The following is a 22,325-nucleotide window of genomic DNA, read 5'->3' on the forward strand; positions in this document are numbered from 1 at the left end:
CATGCTATTTGCAAGGAGGGCTGGGAAGCGTGGATGCACACGAGAGGCATTCTGGGCAACTGAAAACGGAGGGTGGCCAGAGGGTGTGAACTCACCAGCAACGCCTCCCCCCCTAAAAAAACCTGGTGACATTAGAGGTGGCTGCAGGGAGCAGGGTGGCTTTCCTGGTTCCTCTGCTCACCCCCACCCCCGCTTCTGCCAGGCAGCCAAGATGCTGATGAAGGAAAATACCCATCAGCAGAAAGAAAAAATTAAACAGACTTCCAAGAAACAGGAAAAACACCCAGAAAGGCGCCCCTCCCTCTGTTGTCTGTGGGCTGCCGGCTCCTGGCCACTGTGTCCTCCTGCCCGCTCCCCTCCAGCACCGATACCTGACCGCTGCTTCCAGCGGGAGCAGGGCACCCACAGCCCGCACAGCAGCGTATGGGCTTCTTGTAGCTGCAGCTGAGTCCACGTCACCATTTGCAGGGGAGCTCTGGGTGTCCCTGGTGGGTAGGCATAATGACAGCGATCTGGTTAGTAGCTGGAAAACTGACGTCCTGGGTGCGGAGTGACGGGAGTGGGGCTGGTGGGGGTCGTGTGATCTTTGTTTAATGTCCCTGCGTGAGAGGAGGGGTCCCGATGAGGACATGGACAGGCAGGATGTGAAACTCCATCTCAAGCCCCCTGCCTGACGGATGCAGGGACCCCCAGGGAGGCTGAGAGGGTAACATGGTGGGGCCCAGGGCGAGGAGGGGGGGAATTTGGGCAGCTCCCTGACCATCTCCCTATTGAAGACGGGGTCTTTCTCTGCACAATGGGGACGTGTCACCTGTGACGAGACTCACTTGTTTGCCAGGAGGCCTAGAGGAGGGGTACTGGGTGTGGCCCAGTACCACCTGGGAGCTGTCGGGTGAGAGACCGAAGCCAGGTCATGACCCCTCTGTGGCCTGTGCCTGCGGAGCTCCAATGACTTGCTTATCGGCAACGATTTTAGCAGCATACCTCCCCCGGGAGGGGTCAGAGCACTGAGCCATCAGCGTGCCTGTGACATTTGGACAAGCACAGAACCAGCCCACTTCTCGGGGGTCACCCACTCCACCTGCCCCGGCCCAGTCCGCACGTTGAGACCACAGCCTTCTGTCGGGTGCAGCTCAGAAAAAACAACCCAGCGACTGACTGACCCTGGGGTCCCTCTAGAAACTGCTGCCCCTTGCAAACAGCAGCTCTTTAAATGAAACTCACTGGAGTTTGAGGGACAAGCTGCTTATTATTTTGTGCAGGTCACCAGGGTTGGGGCCTAATGGTCCCCAAGAGCCCCAATGTGCCATCCAGCCGCCCCGAAACACATCTGCTCCAACCTCTGTGGTTGGGCCGGCGTGGCAGGGCACAGGGATGGTTTATAACAAGGAGCTGTGGGCGCAGCCATTGGGGTGGGAAGATGTGCATTTCCTCGCGTGCCCACCGAGGGCTCCTTCACAGGTGTGTGGGGCTTCAGTCACGCTTTCATGAGAGGACCTGGCCACACTGTGGCAAGATTTTTTTTTTTTGACTTGGAAACGCTTCATGGGAAGAAAAGGAAACTGAAGGATGAGGGACAATCATGTGAGTTGAGTTCTTTGGATGCACCTGGGCATTTGGGCCTCAGCTTTCAGAGCACCTTGACACACCACACTGGGAGATGCCCCACCTGCACCCCGGGGGCGGCCTTGGCCTTCGGAGGCTGAGCGGATTTCATGTTGGGGGAAGGGAAGGCGTGTCATTTCTCCCCGTCCTCTGTTAAACATTTCATGCAGCAGCAGACGAAATGCACACCCAATTCAATGAGAGGAGAGAGGTGGGAGGAGCTCGTGCCCGGACCCCTCAGCTGTGCTGCCGGGGGCTGGCAGAGGCTCGTGGCCGGGTGTCAGGGCCACCTCTGAAGTTGGGCAGAAGCCGTTGGTGTGTTGGTTCCTTGCTGAGCTACTGTGCAGCCTTGGGCAGGTTGTTCACCCTCTCTGAGCTCTTGTTTGTCGTCTGCAAAATAAGGAGAAGAACCCGGCGCCCAGCTTGCTGTGAGGCACAAAGGGAGGGATGTGAGTGAAGACGCCCTGCTTCCCTGTCGCAAGCGCGCACCCAGAGCTGCTGCTGGCCGGAGGGCTGGGTCCTAGCCCCGGGCTCTCCTTCAAGGGCACATTTCTACAAATGAGAACATCTGTGTCCCTGCCCAGCTGAACCTGCACTGCTGTGTGTCCCCAGAACCTTGAAGGTGCTGACAGACACCGTTTCTCTTTAAAGCTTTACTAGCTCACATGGGACGTGTAAATGGTCGGTCATTCCGTTTCTCCATGGTTTCCTGACATACATTCTGGCTCAGAATCGGCTCATCCCAGGGCAGGGGTCACAGGGCAGCAACAGACGCTCACAAGGTTATTGGGGCGTAATTTCCCATCTAAGGAAAATTCCACGGGTAAAGGAGTATTGGCTTCATTTCCAAGGGAGGAAAATATTTTATTTTCCCTTTGGGAAAACAATATATTCCCCTGTCAATAATCTACTTAAGATTCAAAAGCAATTAGACCACAGGGGCTTCCCGGGGCTCGCTATGCCGGTCTCTGTCTGAGCTGGGGGCTGGGTCCCCCGTGGTTCAGTCTGGGTCGGGGGTGGGGGGGTGTCAAGCAGTGCACTCACAGATGGTTTGGGCTCTTCCTCTGTGTATGCTAAACTTCAGTAAAGTTTGCATCAAAAAGTCATTACTCTGAAATAAATATGCACGTTTTGATTGTGATTACATAAGGGTTTATGTGACCTTTGTGCCATCCAAGGGACGCCAGTGGCCCCTCTAAAGCACGTTGCACAGCAGTACTTGACCCTGTGGGTTAACCTCAGGAACTCCCTGAGCAGCTTGACCTCTGGGGCTCCTGGGGATTTCCTGCTGCCCAGAGGGGTCCTACTGGGGGCAGTGGCTTGGAGAGAGGCACGGGCCAAATGGTGGGGCCCATGATGGTGGCTGTCACTCTGAATTCACTTGTGCAAAGAGCTCACCTTCTGCCCACTAATTCCATAAAGTTTTTAAGTGACCGCCACATGCCGAGCAGCAGTCTACACCTAACGCCAAGTGTTCACGAACACCTTTGTCCACCTGGTTGGTAAACCTCCCTTCATTGATGCCGGTGTTCACCAGATGCTGAGGGCACGCTGGGCCGGGCAGCACCCATGGCCCGAAGGTCTGAGAAGGAAGGTGCGGTCCTGCTGTGACAGCATTTTCCTCTTCAGCTGCCCTGGCTTGAATAGTCTTTCAGCCAGAACCAAACATCACCTTTGTTTCACATTTGTCCTCTTTCCCGTGAAGATGCCACCGAGTCCCCAAGTGTGAAGCGTCAGGCTCTGTGAGACACATGGACGCGGTGCTGGTTCTGTGGCTGAGAACCTCGTCTCCGCCTGCTCCTGCCACAGGGCCTTTCTCCTGCCCGTCTGCCCATTTGCCCCGGTGCTCCTGCTGCCAGGGCGGGCGCAGCGCTGCCGCCTTTGGCCCCCACCTTCTCACTGCAGAACGTGCCCGCCCCGTGTCAGAGGATGCTAGCCGAGCTCTCCGCCGGGACGCAGTCTGAGCAGAGCTGCCTTCACTGTGATGGAGGGGCACAGGGCACTTCCTCTCTGTCTCTCTGTCTCGTTTCTCTCCATCTCTCCATCTCTCCTCTCTGGTTTGGGTCTGGGTTCTGCTACGGCTTCTGGTCTGGCTGTTTTAAGGATGGAGCTCCTGCCCCTTGTGGGGGTTGGTGGACATCCGTGGCCCTTCCTGTGGGGTAGTTTTCCCGTTATGCCACGAGCAGGGCTCGTAGGCAGGAAAGTAGGGCAGGGAGGGGCAGGGTTGGTGCTGGGACGGGTCCATCTGCATTTCACGTTTCTATAAGGGGACATGCACAGGCTGTGTAGCAAAGGGCGGCTTCGTTACATAAATATAGGGACGTGCATGTGCTGGAAACTGGTGTTGCAGTCCCTCTGCCTGGTGCTGGGAGCCTACGTCTGTGTCCCGCTCATCCCAGGCTCTGGGCCCACCAGTAGGACAGATCAGTGCCTCCTTGACTTCTGTTTCCAGTGTCACTGTCGAGAGTTTTCAATCCCAAACACATGTTTCTCATTTTTGAAGAAAAACGGGTTTCTAATGTTAGAGGAGCCCCGAGTTAGATCTTGTACTGTCTCTGCTGCCAAACCCTACATGGGTCCCACAGGTGAGGACCCTTCCCGAGCAGCCCTGCAGCGTGTCACAGGCACTCTTTGTCCTAACACGTTACCCTGGGAGCCAGCACCCTCCCTGAGGTGTGAGTTGTCAGCCTTGTGAGGCAGCGTAACTCACTCGACTCAGTGGAGTGTCGGTTTAGCACCGGGGCTCATGGTCAGACCCACAGTTCCAGCCTGGGCCCTGCGGAAGGGGACCGTGGTCTGTACCCTCCCCACCCGCCTTTTCCCATGAAAAGGCTGGATGCTCCCACAGCTCCCACGCGCGTGTCTGTTCCTGGCGTCCTGGTCGTGGGCATCACAGCCCGTGTGAGCTTCTGCAGCCGGTATTATTATCTGCAACCCAGTGTGGCCCTCCACCCCAGGGGCCAGCCCTACACGTCAGAGTGAGAGCAGTGCCCATGGCTCTGCCTGGAGGCAAGGGCCTCTCAGAACCCCAGGAGCAAGGCTGCCCTCAGGCTGTCATGACCCCTGTGCAGACTGCACTTGGCCTCCCAATGGCCAGTGGTCATCCTGGCAATGCGTTTTCACCCTCAGGCAGCTCCTGATTTACGGGGGACCAGCGGCAGATCAGTCCGAACTTTGAGCAGGAACAGGTTATAGGAGGGTTTGCTCCGGAGTAACCCTGCTCTGGACCTGAACCCACAAGAGGCTGGTAATGAGCAGATGTCTGGCATTTAGAGCTCCCTCGGTGATGTCATGCAGGTCCCCTCTGGCAGGTCCCAGAGTCCCTGGCCCCACAGAGCTCCATCCTGATTAAGAGCCTGCTGTGCTGAGAGCTTGACCTATCAGAGGAGGGGTCTCTGCTGTCCCCCAGCTCTTCCATCTGTCTGAGCACCCAGGGACAGACGCAGTCCTTGGAGGCCCCCCCCCCGACTCCCCCACACGGTTCTCCTTTAACTCTCATGCACCTGTGTTTGCCGACCTGTCATCATCCACACCCCAGTGGTGGCAGTCTGGCTCACATTTGCAGCTCTGAGCTGCTCTTCTAGACACCCTCCCTCTCTCTGCCCTCCCTCTGCCCCCCCCCCATTTCCCACCGGAAGTCTATCTCAGCCGTCCCCAGGGGACTGTCACTGGGGACTGTCACTCTCCGTAATGAGCCAGACCACAAGTTTCCTGCCTCTGCTTCAGCTTCTCTGTGCCGATTAAACGAGGCCTTGGGGACTCTACAGCTAACTCGAGGTGGCACTGGTGACAGGTTGGGGGTTCAGGTGTCTCATTTGTGAAAGACGGGAACTCCCCAGACCCTGGCCAGGGCTCAAACAAACAGGAGTTTAAGGGTGCAGGGAGCGTGCAGCCAGTGACTGGGGAGAGTGGGATCTGGTGGGGTGCCCCTTTCTTATCAGGCCCCCTAAACATCGTGTGGGAGCTGGAATGTTGCATTTGCATGGCTCTGATCATTTAAGGGGACATCTGGGAATGTTTCTCAGGACCTGAGAAATGTTTCTGAGTCAGGAGTCTTTATCCGCGAACCCAGCTGCTTCTGTTTTATTCTTTATAGCACATTCGAACAGCCTACTTGAAAAACAATTAATGTGGCTGTGTTTGGGATGTGTAGTTTTTTTGTCCGTTTGCACAACTCTTGGATGGAGACTTGGCAGAAATTCCAAAGCCATTTGATGTGGCTGCAAAATGATAAAGTTTAATTATCAATTAGTTAATATACCAACTAGCTGATTATAGGGTAATGATTTATGAATAAATTCTATATGAATAATTTATATTCTTATTAATTATAAATAAAAATTCATAAATGAAATATTAAATTAAGCATTTAATTTACAAAGGCATGTGCCCACCATCACGGGGACAGAAGCAGTGTGGCCAGTGGTGTAGCCCGGGGTTTGGATCCGTTCCCACCGGCTCTGGGGGCCTGGACAAGTCACCTGGGGCCACGGGACACCAGCCTGCTCATCCCGAAAGGAGACTGGTGGACTCCTGGTTCCCTATATATGTATATGAAAGCGCTGTATATCCAACCTAAATAAAGCATTATACACCTACTGGTAATTGTCACGAACATCACCCATAAAATGCAACTGAAGAAGCACACAGAGGTATAAAAAAGACACAAGGTCCACTTTCTTGTCCAGAAACCAGCATTTTATACTGTGGTGTGAAAAATCTTGCCTTGGGCCCGGGTTCTGTGGTCAAATGTACGGTTTGCCTGGACAGCACCGGGGTAAAGCCAGTGAGTCCTGTGATAGCTGGAGGGTGAATGTGATCTGCTTCTTACAGGGTACAAGACCCTTCTGAAAGGGATTTCTGGGAAATTCAACAGTGGGGAGCTGGTGGCCATCATGGGCCCTTCCGGGGCCGGAAAGTCCACGCTCATGAACATTCTGGCTGGATACAGGTGAGCACGCCCTGCCCAGGACAGCGAGGCCCTCACCCCGCCGTCCCTCACCCTGCCCGTCCCTCACCCCGCCGTCCCTCACCCCGCTGTCCCTCACCCCACTGTCCCTCACCCCGCCGTCCCTCACCCCACTGTCCCTCACCCCGCCATCAGCCATATGTTGCATGTGGCAGCAACACAAACAGTGAAGCCACTTCAGTCCGTCCTGTCACTTCTTAAGGTTCTGTGCAGGCTGCAGTGAAGGATTAGGGGCCCTGCAATCTGACGAGAATGACATTGGAAAGTCAAAAGGCAGCACCTGCTCGCCGCCACATGACGGCGGAGACCCCGCTCCGAGCTCAGGGGAGGGAGGTCACGGGGTGGGATGGCGGTGGCTCCCAGCGCCTCCCCTCCGGGGGCTGAGCTGAGGCCCCAGAAGAGCAGAGGCCAGTAGGGAGGCACGTGGGCCTGGGGCTGAGGGAGGGAGGGAGTGTGGCTGGCGGGGCCGGGCCTCTTCCGTTTCCACAGCACACAGGGCATGCCCCTACCTGCCCCCTGTGGTCACAGAGAAGGACCATGTGCTTGGCCGAATGGGTCCCGGGCCCAGGCCCTGCTCTCTGAGCCACATGAGCCCAGCGTCCTCGCTGTGCTCCCTCCCGGTCAGCATCCGAGCCGGGCCCTTGGGAACTGGTTCTGATGATGCGGCCACACCCCAGACTGCAGAATCTTGGCCTTTGGCGCAGTTGGTGTAGCCTCGACTACACACAGGGTCACTCAGAAGCCAATCTTAGAACCCCCCCCCACCCCCGAAAAGCCAGGGATGTAATCTGACCTCCTGGCTGCGAGTAGGACCATCTATGCATGTCTTTGTCGGTGTGTTTAGGGGCACTTGTTACAGACATGCCATCCCAAAGAGGCCCCCCCACCTTCCCCTGTCCATGCTGGGCATTTTCTCTGCGCGCTTCCTCCTGCGAGGGCTGCGGCTGCCCCTGGTCACCTCTTCCTGCCCCTCGGTGTCTCTATGGCAAAAGGTCTGGCAGGGAGGCTGCTGCTCTCTCACCCCTCCCTGGGCCTGGAGGAGGGGGGAGAGCGGGGGCTGGGCTGACGTGTCCTCTCCTGGCCGAGCAGGGAGACGGGCATGAAGGGCTCCGTCCTCATCAACGGCGTGCCCCGCGACCTGCGCTGCTTCCGGAAGGTGTCCTGTTACATCATGCAGGACGACATGCTGCTGCCCCACCTCACCGTGCAGGAGGCCATGATGGTGAGCACCCCGCCCACTGTGCCCCCCGCCCCTCTCCTCCAGCAGAGGGAGCAGCGCCCAGTGCCCAGCACCCAGCATCGTAGGGGGCTCTGCTGGGCTGCCTGCATCTGTCAGCACCCCTACTCCATTAGAGTTCTGACACCAGGCATGCTGTTTGGACAGCTTCGTGGAAAGCAAACCCCAAGACCCTAGGTTCTCGTAGACCCTGGATGGCAAAATCAAGGTCAAGTTTCCGAGAAGGTTACTGGCCCGACTGATGTCAGTGACCACTTCCAGGGTGACCACAGTCCTCCCCTGCACGGGCCCAGGGTCTGTCCTTCCCATCAGCCATCCTCTAGTCATTTGTGGCTTTGGGCCCAAATTCCAGTCAACCTGGTGACAAGGTTAGGGCCCCGAGGATCTCGTCTGCCTCTGACTGGCCTGCTTGCCGGGAGGGGGAATGAAAGCAGTGTTTGCCACTCAACTACTGGGTCCCGGGCCCTGCACTCACATAGCCCAACACAGTCATCAAACACGTAACCCTCGAAAGCACGTGAGAAAGGCAGCCTCCGAGTCAAGCACGTTGCCCAGGGCGTCCTGTACAGTGGGGACCGGAGCGGCCTGATCACCGTGCTCTTTGAACAGCCAAGCGCTGTGACCTGGACTTCCTGGGCCAGTTTTTGAAAAGGCCCAGCCCACACTGACCCAGTCGTGGGCAGTGGGAACTGCTAGAAAGCCTCCCATGGAGAGGAGGTGAGAGGGCCTCTGACTGCCCTGTTGCTCAGCACGGCATGGTTTGTGGTGGGACTGCTCCGTGCTTTCTCCTTGTCCCCTGCAAGAGACAGGCCTCCCGGCCACTCCTGGCACGTGACTGGACCTTCTCGGCCTCGCACCCTGGTCAGTGGCTGGGTGGCCGCCTTGGTTCTCCAGCCTGGAGAGGTCTTGCCCAGCACTCCCGCCTGGGACTAGACAAAGCTTCCTCCCTGTGGCATCTGGGTGGCAACTGCCCAGCCTTTTGTCCCAAGGGAAATTCCCAGGGAATCTTAGCAAATGGAAGCAGAGTAGGGTGTCAGATACATGATCTGCTCCCTCACCTGCTTTGTGGAGAAGCGAAAAGAGAGGCCCCGGCGGGGCTGTTCTGTCATCGTCCCTGGTACCGAGTGTCCCATGAGTCAGGGGAGCCCTCTCCTCCAGGCTGGCCTCTGGAGAAGGCAGTGCCCTGATTGTTTACCCAGCCTCCAAACGGGCCTCTTGCTGGGGGCACAGGGCACTTAGAGGAGCTCACAAACAGAGCAGTAAGCTTAGTCAACACCCCACTGACTCCTCGAATGCTAGTTCTCATCTCCGGTGAGCAGAGCTTAGCTCCTTTGTGAGTTACTAAATTAAGCACTTGGTTACTTGTTTCAGAAAAATCCCTTTGATTTCTGGCTCGATCTCTGCTTTCTTTTGCAGACAAGATTGGTGACTTCTGTTGTCACCTCCCTCCTCCCCCTAACCTGTCACCAGGCTCTGCTGTGAAATCCATTTGTTTTCAGAAGTCTATTAAACGAGACTTTGATTTTGAGAATTTCACAGTGCCTTTGAAGAATCATTTGACCTTGAGGCTGTGGTACCTTTCACCCTTCCAGGTCTTGTCACACACGCAGGGGTGACATTGGCTACCCGCTGCAGGTAGCACATTTTCACGTGCTGCTTCTGACCCTTATGACCAGCAGGCCCACCGAGAAGTGACACGTGGTGTCACAGGGCAAGCAGCTGGCCTGGCTGAGCCGACCCAGGCCTGGCCCTGTCTGACTGGGACCGCGGCCTCTTCCTGACTCTCACCTGCACCTCAGTCTCTCGCTGATTCTCACGGCAACGTCACCAGCTCCCTGGGGGGAGGTTCTAACCTCACCAACGTGCCCATGAGGACACGGAGGCTCCTCGTCTCCCACAGCCACAGAAGTCTGCAGAGCAGAACCCAGGCAGACCCTGGGCATGACGGTGGCTGCGCAGGGTCTTACCAAGCAGGGTCAGGGGCCCGAGGGTGTGCTGGCAAACAGGATCTCCACCAAAACAACCACAAGCCCGGAATCCTGATGGGCAGCGCTGGCCAATTCCTGTGGTGTAGAGGCTCAAGCACACCGTGATGAGTACTGCATAGTTTTAAGCTAGCGCTGGTTAAACAGGTGGCTTGTGAAGTTCCTGAAGACACACTGCTGGTCTTCAAGCCCCTGGTGCCTGGGTTTCCTTCTCTCTCGGTCGCCCGCATCTTATTCCTCTCGTGGGCACAGCAGCGAATTCCACTGAGAGAACAGGAAGAGTCCTGGACACGCACTGCACCCCTAGGCCCCGCTTTCCCTGGGCCAAGGGCAGTGGGAGGCCAAGACCTCTGAGGGTGTTGCTCTGGCCGCTGGGGCTCGTGGCCGGCTGTGCGGTGTGTGAGGTTTGCCCTGCCAGTGGCCAGAACAGCGTTCTAACTGCACACCGTTGTCCTTGTCCCCTGCAGGTATCCGCACACCTAAAGCTCCAGGAGAAGGATGAAGGCAGAAGGGAGATGGTAAGTGTGAGCTTTGGGGCCACAGGGTGTCCAGAAGGTCCATGACACCATTTGACAGACACGTAGGAGGGACTTTGGGGGTGCTGGCTTTGTTGGTTTGCCCCTAGCCTTCTCTGTGTGTGACAGTGACATCTGTGTGCGCCGCAGCCTGGCAGCCAGGCCCAGGAGTGACCACTTTGCAGCAAGAGCACGGGCCTGATGTTCACGTCTAGGTGCTGCCACGCTAGTGCAGCAAGGATGCAGCAGGCACCGGCCTGGCAGCTTCGGGTCGGCCCCAGCGCTGCCCGTTTTTAGTGTTTAATACGCTACACGCACAATTGTTTTCTATAAAACTCTGACAAGGAAGAGGGTTAGTCACTCATTTAAAAATAACCAGCCTCCACCCACACACTTGCAAGGAGAGATTTGGTTCTCATGTGTTATTAACCAGGTTTTTGAAGGGGTAAAATAAACATGTTTCTAGGGTGACTGAGGCCTCCTGCTCCCTGTCATCACTTTTTTTGCTTCCCTGAAATCCCAGGGAGCAGGGAGCACAGAGAACCCTGCTCAGCGCAGGGAGGACGGGCCCATATTTACACACTGACAGAAACCCAGCTTCCCTGCCCTCCACCACGAGTGCTCGTGAGATGTTCACGCGAGAATAGAATTTGGTGACGCTGCACTCATGTACTACTACCTTGTTTCCTAAGGCCCGTGGAGGGCCACAGCCCCGCAGCGGGATGGGCAGGGTCTGCGGGGTTAGCGCCAATGGGGCGAGGCGGCCCTCCCTGTTTTGATGAAAAATGGAATGACTGACAGAATCCAGTTAAACGTGCTAAGGAAATATCACTAGCGATCCTACTTACGTTTGCTCCCTCTCCTGTCCCACGTTAGTCACTGTTACATAAACGTAAACACCTTGGCATGAAAAGAAATGCTGGCTTCTTTGGGCTCCTCTGCACCTCGCCCCAGCGCACACCCCACAACTCTTTAGGTCCGCTCGTGAACTGGGGGAGGGGAGGGTTAACAACACAACGTAGGCGGGAGAGCCTGGTTTCTGCGACGAGCGGATCGTGTGGCCGCGACCGTGTTGCCGCCGGTTCACGTGGAGCTCTTCTGTCCTGAGACCGAAATGGATAAAATGGAACCCAAAAGCAGAGCAGTGCGAAGCACGCGTGTTTCTGTCCCTTTCTGAAGGGGGAGGGCTGGGCTGTGTGACTTGGCGGCGTAGGCTGACAGCAGAGGGTCCCTAGGACCTCTACTCTTTTCAGAACAGGCACCTTAGACTCACTGTGGGGACGCAGACACAGCGGGAGGGAGAAGAGGGCAACCCGTTTCTGTTTACACTCAGGAATCGTGCAGTGCAGGGCGTGAGTGGACGAGGGAGGTCGGAGGGGCTTGCTCACACGGAGAGGGCCCTGGAGTGAAGGGGGACCAAGCCCACCAGGAGACCCCCGTCAGCCCTGGCCTCCCAAGAACACTGAATAACCTCAGGCCCCTGCCTCCGGCACTCTCGCCTTCCTCCCTCTGTAACAACCGTGGAAGGCCAGCCCCACCTGCCTTCAGAGCACCGTGACGCTGAATTTGATTATATCTTCACTGTCTCTGATCTGCACAGAACAGGCGTGATCCATGAGTGAGGGCCGCTCAGGATTTCCCGGCAACGTGGCCTGTACGGCCCAGCCTTGCCAGGGAGGAGGGGATGGGAACACAGCTCTGCTGAAGGGCTGGGAGGACAAGTGTGCGCCTCTCAGCTGGAGCACAGCCAGCAACCGCCTTTGTCTCCTGCACCGTGTCTGTTACATCACGCCCTTCAGGGGCAGCTCCCAGCCCACGCAGGATAGCTGGTCAGGGTCTCGATGGAGGGCCATGGTAACCTGCCCTGCCTGCAAGCAGAAGTGACAGGCACGAGATGGCCTTCTTGATAGGGATTGGAGGTGTCTCCTGTGAGGGCTTGTCCTCCACATGCCTGGCCTGTGAGACACAGACCAGCCTCGTGCTGTTCTCAGCTGGGTTTACCTCCAGTCAGGGTCCTCCCTGGAGTGTATGGCTGAATCATCCGAGGGGATGAGAGCCTTGAGCCTCTCTTCAGATCCGACGGCTGCCAGATCGTAGAAGGCAGCGAGCCACCCCTGCAGGGCTGACAGGTGTTCTTCGGTCCTGCACACACTCTCGTGGGAAGCCCCCAGCCTGGGCCGGCCCACCCATCCTCCCGGCCCTCAGCCATGTGTGGGTCCCACCTCCCCCAAGAACCCATCAGCAGGATTGCGTGATTATTTCAAGGGTGAGACAGCCCATCGCATGCCTTGACTCATTTCCCTGTAACTCCCTGCCTGGCAACACAATAGAATGGAATGTCCTGGCCGAGAGGAATGTGCTGTCAGGCCTTCTTTGTTTCCCAGAAAAGCAGCCTCTTCCCCAGAGCCCCCAGCGAGGGGGCTTCCTCCGGAGCAACATCTCCAGGGCCAGACATTGTTCTCTCTGAAGAGTTTTCTAACAAAACCAGCCTGCAGAGCGTCACTCTTGAGACAACGCTGGAGACAACGCCCCGGCTTGACGGGGCAGGAAAAGGGAAGACACTGCCCTTTGGCCTCTGTCCACTTCCAGCGTCCTCTCTGTGGGAGCTGAGGGCCGGTGGGGCGAGCGGACGCGAGGCCACAAGAGGCAGACAGGCAAAGGGCCCGTGCCATGTTTGTGGGTGGCCCCCAAGCAGGCCTGGCATGACCAACGTGACTCTGCATCCTGTCACTTTGGCCTGCGGTTCCAGAAGGCCTCGCCAGCCTCATTGTTCTGGGAAAGCCAACAGATACCCATCTGCACAGGAGAGGAAGTCTGCCAGGAAGCGCCCTCCTCACCTACCGCACCTCGGTGGCCTTGCTGGGTGACCTCACTGACCTTGTTCCTGGGTTGGTGTCCCTCAAAGACACCGCCTTTCTAGAAGAGGCAGTGGGGCGGGGTTTAGGGATCGGGAAGGGAGAGGCCGAGTGGGATTCACACGCAGGCCTGTCGGACCACCAGCTTGCTGGCCCATGGAGCCAGCAGTTCCTGGCTCTTCCTGTCACCAAAGCCGCATTTTTTTCCTGACCATGCTTTAGTAATTCAAGAGCCAGAATGGAAAGTTTCCTTCTTGTGAGTTCTTTCTCCTTGTGGGTGACCTCATCTGCCCAGAGAAGCCGCTGGGCTGGGTCCACCCATACTGGCCCAGGGGCCACCAGGGACCAGGTTGATGGCCAGGTGAATTCTGGCCAGAGTCCCGGGAGGCGAGCCTGGCGTGGAGGCAGCGAGGCTGACGGCTGAGAAGACGCTGGGCTGGACCCTTAACGCTTCAGCTGAAGCTGGCGCCACAGTCTGCCCTGAAGTCTGCTGACCTGTCCCCGGCGTCAATACAATCGACGATCAGGAGCAGATAGGGGGGGCTCAGCGCACAGTGGGCTGTTCAGACCTCAGCGGCCAGTCTGCATCCCAGCCGGGCATCGGCGAGCCGCTGTGGAAGGGACTGGCTGCTTCAGCACTTTCATCGCCGCGCTGCCCCTTCAGAGACCTTGTTTTCCTATTGACAAGCGGCAAAGGGGCCCCGTTCCTTCTTTCCGAGAGGCCTGGCCTGTGTGGTTATGTGTCTACAGGAGCTGCGTCACTAGTAATAGTCTCATTAACAGCTGCCGTCATTTAAATGCTTCCATGTGCCAAGCACTTTGATTCATTGTCTCATTTAACGGTCACGGTGGCTGTCCCTTTGTGCTGGTCAGAAACCTGTATCATCCGTTCGTCTCTGGGTCCACCGCCCCACCCATTCTTCAAACGCTTATTGAACACCTTCCCTGACCTGGGCCCTGAGTGAGGATTCTAAGCGAAGGTCACCAGCTGAAGCAGGACCAGGAGTCCCCCCAGGAGGTCCCGCGTGCTTCTCAGCCTCCAGAGCCCAAATCAGGACCTTGGACTTGAAAACAGGCGGCCTGGGGTGGCGCTGACTTGTACATCCGTCTCTGTGTGTCTGGGAGCTGGGTTGGGGAGGTGACAGGTTTTCAGGTGAGCCCTGTCAGTGGCAAGGTGTGGCGGGAGGTCCCTGACAGCCTGGCTTTGCCACTCTCCCCAGGTCAAGGAGATCCTGACGGCTCTGGGCTTGCTGGCTTGCGCCAACACACGGACCGGAAGCCTCTCGGGCGGCCAGCGCAAGCGCCTGGCCATCGCGCTGGAGCTGGTGAACAACCCTCCGGTCATGTTCTTTGACGAGCCCACCAGGTATTCGGGAGCAGCCGAGGGGCGAGCCCCGTGCCCCCTGCCAGCAGTTTTACCCGGCCCCCACTGTAGCCCCAGGAGGGGGAGGCGCGTGCCCTGCCCGCCCTGTCTCTTTCTCCTTCTGTTCCGGGGTCACAGAGCAGAGGCCTGACTTGCCCCCTCTCCCGTCTGAGTCTGGGAGACCCCCATGGGCTCAGGCCCGCACACAGACCTACCCAGTCGCTTTGAACGCGGGCATGGTGTAGGGGTCCCACAGGCGTCTCATGGTGCCCCTTGACTTGCAGCGGCCTGGACAGCGCCTCCTGCTTCCAGGTGGTCTCCCTGATGAAAGGCCTGGCCCAAGGCGGACGGTCCATCATCTGCACCATCCACCAGCCCAGCGCCAAGCTCTTCGAGCTGTTCGACCAGGTACACAGGCCCTGGGGGGTCCGCCCGGGGGAAGCTGCCTCCCGGGGACTCGGCATCCTGTTAGCTCATGGGGGTGTCTTCATTGCTGGGAGGCCTTCAGTGTTACGTTTCATAAGACTTTGGCGCCATAAGCCGCTCAGGTGGCAGGGTGGGCGGGGGCAGGAGGGGGTAGGAAAAGCTGCCAGTGTCCCCTCTCTGGGGCCGACATGTGGCCACAGGGTCATGTGTGAGCCCCTGACATTGCTGAGGCTTCGTTTCCTCCTGTTACAATGAGGGAACGCCAGTTTTACTGAATTAAATGGCAGGTTACTTTATTTGTATAATATGGTTTATAAATTTTAGGTTTTAATATTATGAGCAGAAAAACAAACCAACAAACCAACAAACCCCAAGGGCTGAAACATGTATGGCTCCAAAATTTTCCTTAATAGGTGGTTAGTGTGGGGGAAAAAAAAAAGAAATATAATAAAATTATTCCTGACCATATGATATCTTTAGTCTTCCTGACTTATCATGGATTTCTCTTTGAACTTTAAAAATCCTTATGAGGTAATGGAGAGAGAGAGAGAGAGAGAGAGAGAGAGAGAGAGAGAGAGAGAGAGAGGAGTAGAGGAGAAATGGTTGGATGGATTGAGTGATTGGTGGATTAATGGGTGGAAGGATAGGTGGGTGGAAGGATGGGTGGGTCAAGAGCCTGTTGCTTCACGGAGGCAGGTGGGCTGGATGTTTGCTCTCTCCTTGCTTTTTTCCAGCTTTATGTCCTTAGCCAAGGACAATGTGTGTACCGGGGAAAAGTCTCCAATCTTGTACCATATTTGAGGGATTTAGGTCTGAACTGCCCAACCTACCACAACCCAGCCGATTTTGGTAAGTAGAGCCTTTACCAGCCAGAAGGAAAAGCAAGGGTTGTCTTTTTTTTTCCATTCTTGGTGGGTTTCCACTTTTGCCTGAACCCCGAAGTCAGGAATTACTTGGTTATCCACAAATGGTTCAAGTGCCCTCCTGTGGTGGAAGTTTTAAGGTCAGAAAAGAAAGATTTTCTTTCCTCCAGATAAAAACGTCCGGGCACTGTAACAGGGGAGCTGTTTATAGGAACAACGCCCCCTAACGTTGTGCTGTGTTAGGCCCCAGTGGAAGGGAAGTTGTCTCTAAAGAGAAATCGCCTTTTCAAAAAATGATCTGCTGCTCCCTCAGCCCGCTCTCCAGACGGGGGACCTTGGGTCCCACTTGCCGTCTCTTTCTCTCAAGCTTCACATTTCCTGGGCCACCAGGTGTGTCCATCCCCAGCCAGTCCCATTCTCCCTTCGGCCGCTGTATATGGGGTCCCGTCCATGCTGTTGCCTCCTTCCTCCCCGGGGTGGCTCACGAAGCACCACAGACTGCGTGGCCTAAACAACAGAAATGCGTCCCCTTGCCGTTCTGGAGGCCGGAAGTCAAGGTGTGGGCAGGGCCAGGTTCCGTCTGAGGGCTCGGGGAGGCGCCTGCCTGCCTCTTCCAGCTCCGGGTGGTTCTAGTGTCCCTTGGCTTGTGGCCCCATCACTCTAACCTCTGCCTCTGTGGCTTTTACCTGTGACCTCTACTCTTCTTATAAGGACACCAGTCATTGGATTCGGGGCCCATCCTACATCTAGGATACTTTCATCCAGTTACACCTGCAAAGAGCCTTTTCCAAATAAGGTCAAGTTCTGAGGTTCCAGGTGCACATGAATTTTCAGGGGACACTATTCTACCCACCCCAATCCTCCCCCTTGGTCATCAGCTCTTCTCACTCAGTTGGTTTTCATTCAAACACCTGGTCACACACTCCCAGGATTCCATATTTGCTGCAACATCAGCTCCCAAATTGTGTTCCCTGGGCCACTGTTCCTGGGACTGCTTCTCTTACAAGAAGTGGGCTTTGATCTGGAGGGAGGGGAGGGGAGGGAGACGGAGGGCTCCGTTTAAAGGGAGGACTCGAGCACGCTGAGGAGGCAGTGGGCGGGCAGCTTTAGAGTTGCATGTTCCTTCACAAGAGAGAAGGGTGGCATGGACAGGTGCTGCCGTGCAGGGGAAGGGCGGTGAGGTCCAAAGCCCATAAAGAGGTGAGAACGTAGCGGGCAGGGCAGACAGGAGGGAAATAGGGTGCATGGGACTTCAGGGAGGTCCCAGAAGGGTTAGGGTCTGGCTTCTGTTTCCTGAATGCCACCTGAAGATGGCGTGAGGAGAGGACGGCCCTTTGGAGAGGGGTGGGGGTGTGAGTGACCAGCGGAGCAGGTAGTGCTGGGCTCATATGGCATCGGTGGTGAGGATGTCCCGGTGGGGCCAGCATATCCTGGTCTCTGATGGGATCGGGGAGGCTTGACCTCCGGGTTCAGGCCCAGGGCGAGCAGAGGGCTGCCTTTGCCAGAGGGGCGTGCAGCCTGAAATGAAAGCCCAGGACTCCAGGCATGAGCTAGAATGTTGCTGAGGTGAGCGGCCGGAGGGTTCGCCAGGAGGGACGAGGGGCGCGAGCGGGAAGATGGACTGGGAGCGAGCAGGCGGGTGGACAGAAAGGAGCAGCAGTCGCCCTGGGAGTGTGGAACCAGGAGAGAAGCGGGCAGAGCAGGACCTGGAGGGGTTCTGGAGTGCGGAGGAGGCCCGACGCCCGTGCCCAAGGAGGGACGCTGGGAGCAAGCCAGGGTCAGTGCAGGAGACGCTCTCTGGGAAGCTCAGAATTGGGGCTGACGGTTCCCGACATCAACGTTCCCAGGGTGCCAAGCACACCTTAGGACCCTGGGCACCCCTTTCTCCGTGGTCCTGCTGCCCTGCCAGCACTCTCGTCACTCATGCCTGACCCCACGTGCAACATGCGAGCTCTCGAATCAGGGACCCTGCTCCATTCGCTCATCTCCCAGCTCCATGCTGAGGCCTGAGTGCCTAGGGCAGGCATCCAACCAACGCGGGGTGGGCACCTAGGTAATAGGGGGTGCTCATGAGAAATGGCCATGCTGGGGGTTTTAGAACCGAAAGAACTTTGGCTGCTAAGTGATTTGATCCTACAATCTCCATCTAACAGCTCCTCTATCACTTAAAAAGTGTCTTGCTGGACTCATGACTGTCGTTGCAAATTGAAAGGGGCCCCCAGTTCCCGTTAGCGACCTCGGGTGCCCGCACTGGGGCCTGGCTGACCGCGCGCGTCTGTGTCTCGTGCAGTCATGGAGGTGGCATCCGGCGAGTACGGCGATCAGAGCGGCCGCCTGGTGAGAGCCGTCCGGGAGGGCATGTGTGACTCCGACTACAGGAGAGAGCCAGGGGCGGATGCTGAGGTGAACCCCTTCCTTTGGCACCGGCCCTCTGAAGAGGTAAAGCAGACAAAACGATTAAAGGGGCTCAGAAAGGTAATGCCCGCCCCCGGCCCCCGGGACAGCCGTGGGCTCATTGCGCCCGGCTGCACGGAACGTGTCGCAGGCTAGCAGTCTCACCTCCGCTCCCTTCTTGGGTGTGTCCTCAGGACTCCACGTCCATGGAAGGCTGTCACAGCTTCTCGGCCAGCTGCCTCACCCAGTTCTGCATCCTCTTCAAAAGGACTTTCCTCACTATCATGAGGGATTCGGTAAGCTGACTGCAACCCTCTCTCGCAGTAAAGGAAGCTGGCGGTCATTTCCTGCTTTATTTGTCCCGACTGAACTTTCGGATTGTCGTTCCTCCATTGCACTCATCAGCTTTCACTCTGTGACGCTGCTGTAACAAACACTCCCCGAATGCCGGGTGGCTATGACAGCCAAGATGCCTGTCTTACTCCCGTGATGTGTTGGTGGCCGAGTGTTGTGGCCCTGCCTCGTAGCATCTCACCCTGGGACCCAGCATAGAGGAACAGGTCCTTTCTAGAACGTGACAAAGGGGAAGTGTGAGAAAAGAATGAAATGGCAGCCCTTAGAACTTCTGGTTCATGGCGGCAACGTGGCACTTGTGCTCACGTTCCACTGGCCAAAGTCAGTCAGGGGGCCAAGTGCGACACCAGGGATTGCGTGCCTCCCTCAGGGAGGCATGGCGGGTTGCGCTGAGGCTTTTTGGGGAGGAGGTAGCGAGAGGTTGGAACCATGATAATGTCCACCCTTTAGCGTGGACAGTCTGACAACCTGCCCAGGAAGGGTGGTGTCCCGTGGGCCTCTGGGACCGAGTTTGAAAGATGGAGGGGCTTGTAGCAACGCAGGCTGGAGCTCTTCGAGAGCGGGCCTTTGACCTGTCCTTCCTTTCCCCTCCCGCCATGGTCACTTGTCTTTTCCTCTGAAGGTTGCCGTTTTGGAATAGTTCTGTTTTAACAGCAATAAAATGCAGCTGCTGGTGTGAGTGTGTGTGTGTGTGTGTTTGTGAGTGTGTGGAGTGTGTGTGTGTATGTGAGTGTGTGTGGTGTGTGTGTGTGTTTTTGTGTGTGTGTGTGAGTGTGTGAGTGTGTGTGAGTGTGTGTGTGATGTTTGTGTGTGTGTGTGTATGTGAGTGTGTGGTGTGTGTTTGTGTGTGTGCGTGTGTGTGTGTGTGTATGTGAGTGTGTGGTGTGTGTGTGTGTGTGTGTGTGTGTGTGTGTGTGTTTGAGTTGCTTTTGGGTTGAGGCCTTGCCTTTCTGGATGAGAAGGGGTGGGATAAAGCGTATCAGCCTCCGGAGGCCTTGGCCCCCTCGTTCCGTCGCTGTCCGACCCTGAACTCCTTGCGCGTGAGTAAGAGCTGTGCCGCCCCCAGGTCCTGACGCACCTGCGGGTCACATCTCACATCGGCATTGGCCTGCTCATCGGCCTGCTCTACCTGGGGATCGGGAACGAAGCCAAGAAGGTCCTGAGTAACTCCGGCTTCCTCTTCTTCTCCATGCTGTTCCTCATGTTCGCAGCTCTCATGCCCACCGTGCTCACATGTGAGTACCTGGCTGACCACAGACCCACCTTTCCTTCATTATCTGTCCCTCCAACCCGACTGAGGTCATGGCTTGGCCAAGAGATGTGTTTTCTGAACGCACAGTGACATGTTTTTTATTTTTTTTCAATACCTTTTTTTTTTGTTGACAGAGGTAGGCATTATTGTAATTTCTGTTAGACAAGAAAATACATACCATGTTCAAGCCAAAGGAAAGACTCATTAATGGGAGACTTTTAAGCATGGTGGAAGGCAGATGAGAAACAGATTTCTAAAAGGTTTTCTAATCAGGGTCCCCTCAAGTTCTACTGCTTCCCTCGCCCGGTGATTGAGACAGCCCTGGCACAGCCACGCTGGGAGTGGACGACGCCACTCTGAGGGGATTTCCGTGCACCTCCCGATTGTTCGCAAAGTAGGCCACCCTGGGTCACTTTGGGTAACAGTGGAGAAGCTGTTACTTCAGCAGAAGTCCAGCATAAGCACTTCCTCCCCTAAACTGCCCAGAATTTCCAAGACCAGCTGGCAAGGTCTTGCCCACGGGAAGGAATGACACTGTTTCAGTTACTCCCAGAGAATAAGTTTGGCAGTAAATGCTTATGGGAATCATAAGTGCTCAGTTCCCATGTAGATAGTCTCCACTCAATGCCTCTTCGGGTTGTTAAAATGGCCGCCCGTCGCCCCCGGCTAGTCCATCATCTCACCTCTTTCTATCTACACCTGAGCGCTGTACGTGTTGAAAGGCCCATGCGTCAGCTAGGCCAGGCCAGGGGCACAGAGAGCACAGCACCAGCCCGCGCAGGGACTGGGCACTCGGCACTCTGCTTGACCCTGCCTCCCTCCCCCTGCCTCCTAGTTCCCCTGGAGATGGGCGTGTTTCTTCGGGAACACCTGAATTACTGGTACAGCCTGAAGGCGTACTACCTGGCCAAGACCATGGCCGACGTCCCCTTCCAGGTATGTAAGCGAAGGGCGCGTATTTGAAGAGGGGCGGGAATTCTCCATCGTACCCTGTAGAAGCCGGGCGGGAGACCCCGAGCTGGGTCCCTGACACATGCCGGCCCCTGTGCCCCCAGATCATGTTCCCAGTGGCCTACTGCAGCATCGTGTACTGGATGACGTCACAGCCGTCCGACGCCGTGCGGTTCGTCCTGTTTGCTGCGCTGGGCACCATGACATCGCTGGTGGCACAGTCCCTGGGCCTGCTGATCGGCGCTGCCTCCACATCCCTGCAGGTACCAGACGAGGAAACGCCACAGGATGGGCCTCCCTCCTCTGCCAGGGCTGACGCTCAGCCCTCCCCTACGCTTGCTTCTGCCCGAACTTTCTAGACCGGCTTCACCAGGTCGACCCCAGGGCAGGGTTCGCGTTGTCCTGGCTGGCTAGGATTGGCACATTGACAGCACAGGTGCTCCTACGTGGCGCCTAGTGTAGGCCAGGTGCTGTTCTCCACGCTTTCCACCTAATAGCTGTGTAGTCCCAAGCGTACCCCCATCTTACAGGTGGGGACACTGAGGCCCAAAAGGGCAACGTGATTTGGTCAGGGTCACGCAGCTGGTTCGGAGGCCAAGTTCTGGAGGCCAAGGAGGGGTCCAGTGGGCCATCCCTTAGAGCCCTCATTGCTACCCCACTCCGAGTCCCTCCGCGTGCCCCTTCTACACACCTGGCACCACCCTGCCCCCCAACCTGCCAAACTCACATGCGTTTGCAGCTTCTGCACCTCTGTGGCTTCAGGGAGCCTCAGGCCAGGCCTTTCCTTAAAAACAAAGCCAGAACTGTGGCAAATCATAGAACCTCAAACAAGCTGCTTGCTCCCCAAACCAGACATGTCTCTGTGCCATCCTGGCCCTGTAAGACCCTTCCTGAAAGCTTCTCCTTTCCCGGCTGCCCAGGTGGCTGCCCAGGGACATGGCATCCGGGAGCCACCTGAGGAGGAAGCAGGGTGGGACTGTAAGCGCTTTGTGTCCTCCCCTCCCCCACCAGGTGGCAACCTTCGTGGGTCCTGTGACGGCCATCCCCGTCCTCCTCTTCTCAGGATTTTTCGTCAGCTTTGACACCATCCCAACCTACCTGCAGTGGATCTCATACATCTCCTATGTCAGGTAGCGTGTGTGTGGCGGGAAGCCTCTGTAACTTGGGGACTTCACGATGACAGGCGGAAGGGGACTCCTGTGAATGTGCAGATGCTCACAAAAGCCACGTCCTGGCTGTCGGCTAAATGCTGTCACGATTCCTGGTGCCTTTTATTAATATCTTTTCCTAGTGTTGTGTGCCCCACCCTCACCACCACACATATACACACACACACACAGCAAGGAGGAGATAAGTACCAGCGATTCAGGCCCGAAGAAGCCCAGGTGGGCCCTGTATTCTGGGCCTTCGGAGAGCTGCCTGGGGGGCGGGGAGCAGCATTCGTACCTTTGAGGCACGTCACCCATCTCGAAAACAAGCAGTGCTCATACACATTTCTGAGTGTCATAAACCCTGATAGGAAGTCCAGGGGAAAACAAGCCATGATGGAAGCATCT

General features: G+C 56.7%; 1 protein-coding gene across 4 annotated transcripts in view; it reads left to right on the forward strand.

The window, feature by feature from the left end:
* The window catches only part of ABCG1 (ATP binding cassette subfamily G member 1), a 74,768-nt gene that overhangs the window by 43,922 nt on the left and 8,521 nt on the right, over positions 1-22,325 (forward strand). For 3 of the 4 annotated variants that reach the window (XM_019666018.1, XM_019666019.1, XM_019666016.1), the window contains exons 3-14: positions 6,439-6,556; positions 7,664-7,796; positions 10,264-10,314; positions 14,387-14,532; positions 14,814-14,937; positions 15,690-15,804; positions 18,109-18,293; positions 18,407-18,508; positions 19,633-19,801; positions 20,654-20,754; positions 20,874-21,032; positions 21,781-21,899. In XM_019666018.1, coding sequence (XP_019521563.1) covers positions 6,439-6,556; positions 7,664-7,796; positions 10,264-10,314; positions 14,387-14,532; positions 14,814-14,937; positions 15,690-15,804; positions 18,109-18,293; positions 18,407-18,508; positions 19,633-19,801; positions 20,654-20,754; positions 20,874-21,032; positions 21,781-21,899 — 1,522 coding nt within the window. The remainder of the gene's footprint in view (positions 1-6,438; positions 6,557-7,663; positions 7,797-10,263; positions 10,315-14,386; positions 14,533-14,813; positions 14,938-15,689; positions 15,805-18,108; positions 18,294-18,406; positions 18,509-19,632; positions 19,802-20,653; positions 20,755-20,873; positions 21,033-21,780; positions 21,900-22,325) is intronic. The other variant, XM_019666017.1, reaches the window with a different exon arrangement.

The sequence above is a fragment of the Hipposideros armiger genome, unplaced genomic scaffold (assembly GCF_001890085.2).
Source record: "Hipposideros armiger isolate ML-2016 unplaced genomic scaffold, ASM189008v1 scaffold_458, whole genome shotgun sequence".
NCBI classification, from domain to species: Eukaryota; Metazoa; Chordata; class Mammalia; order Chiroptera; family Hipposideridae; genus Hipposideros; species Hipposideros armiger.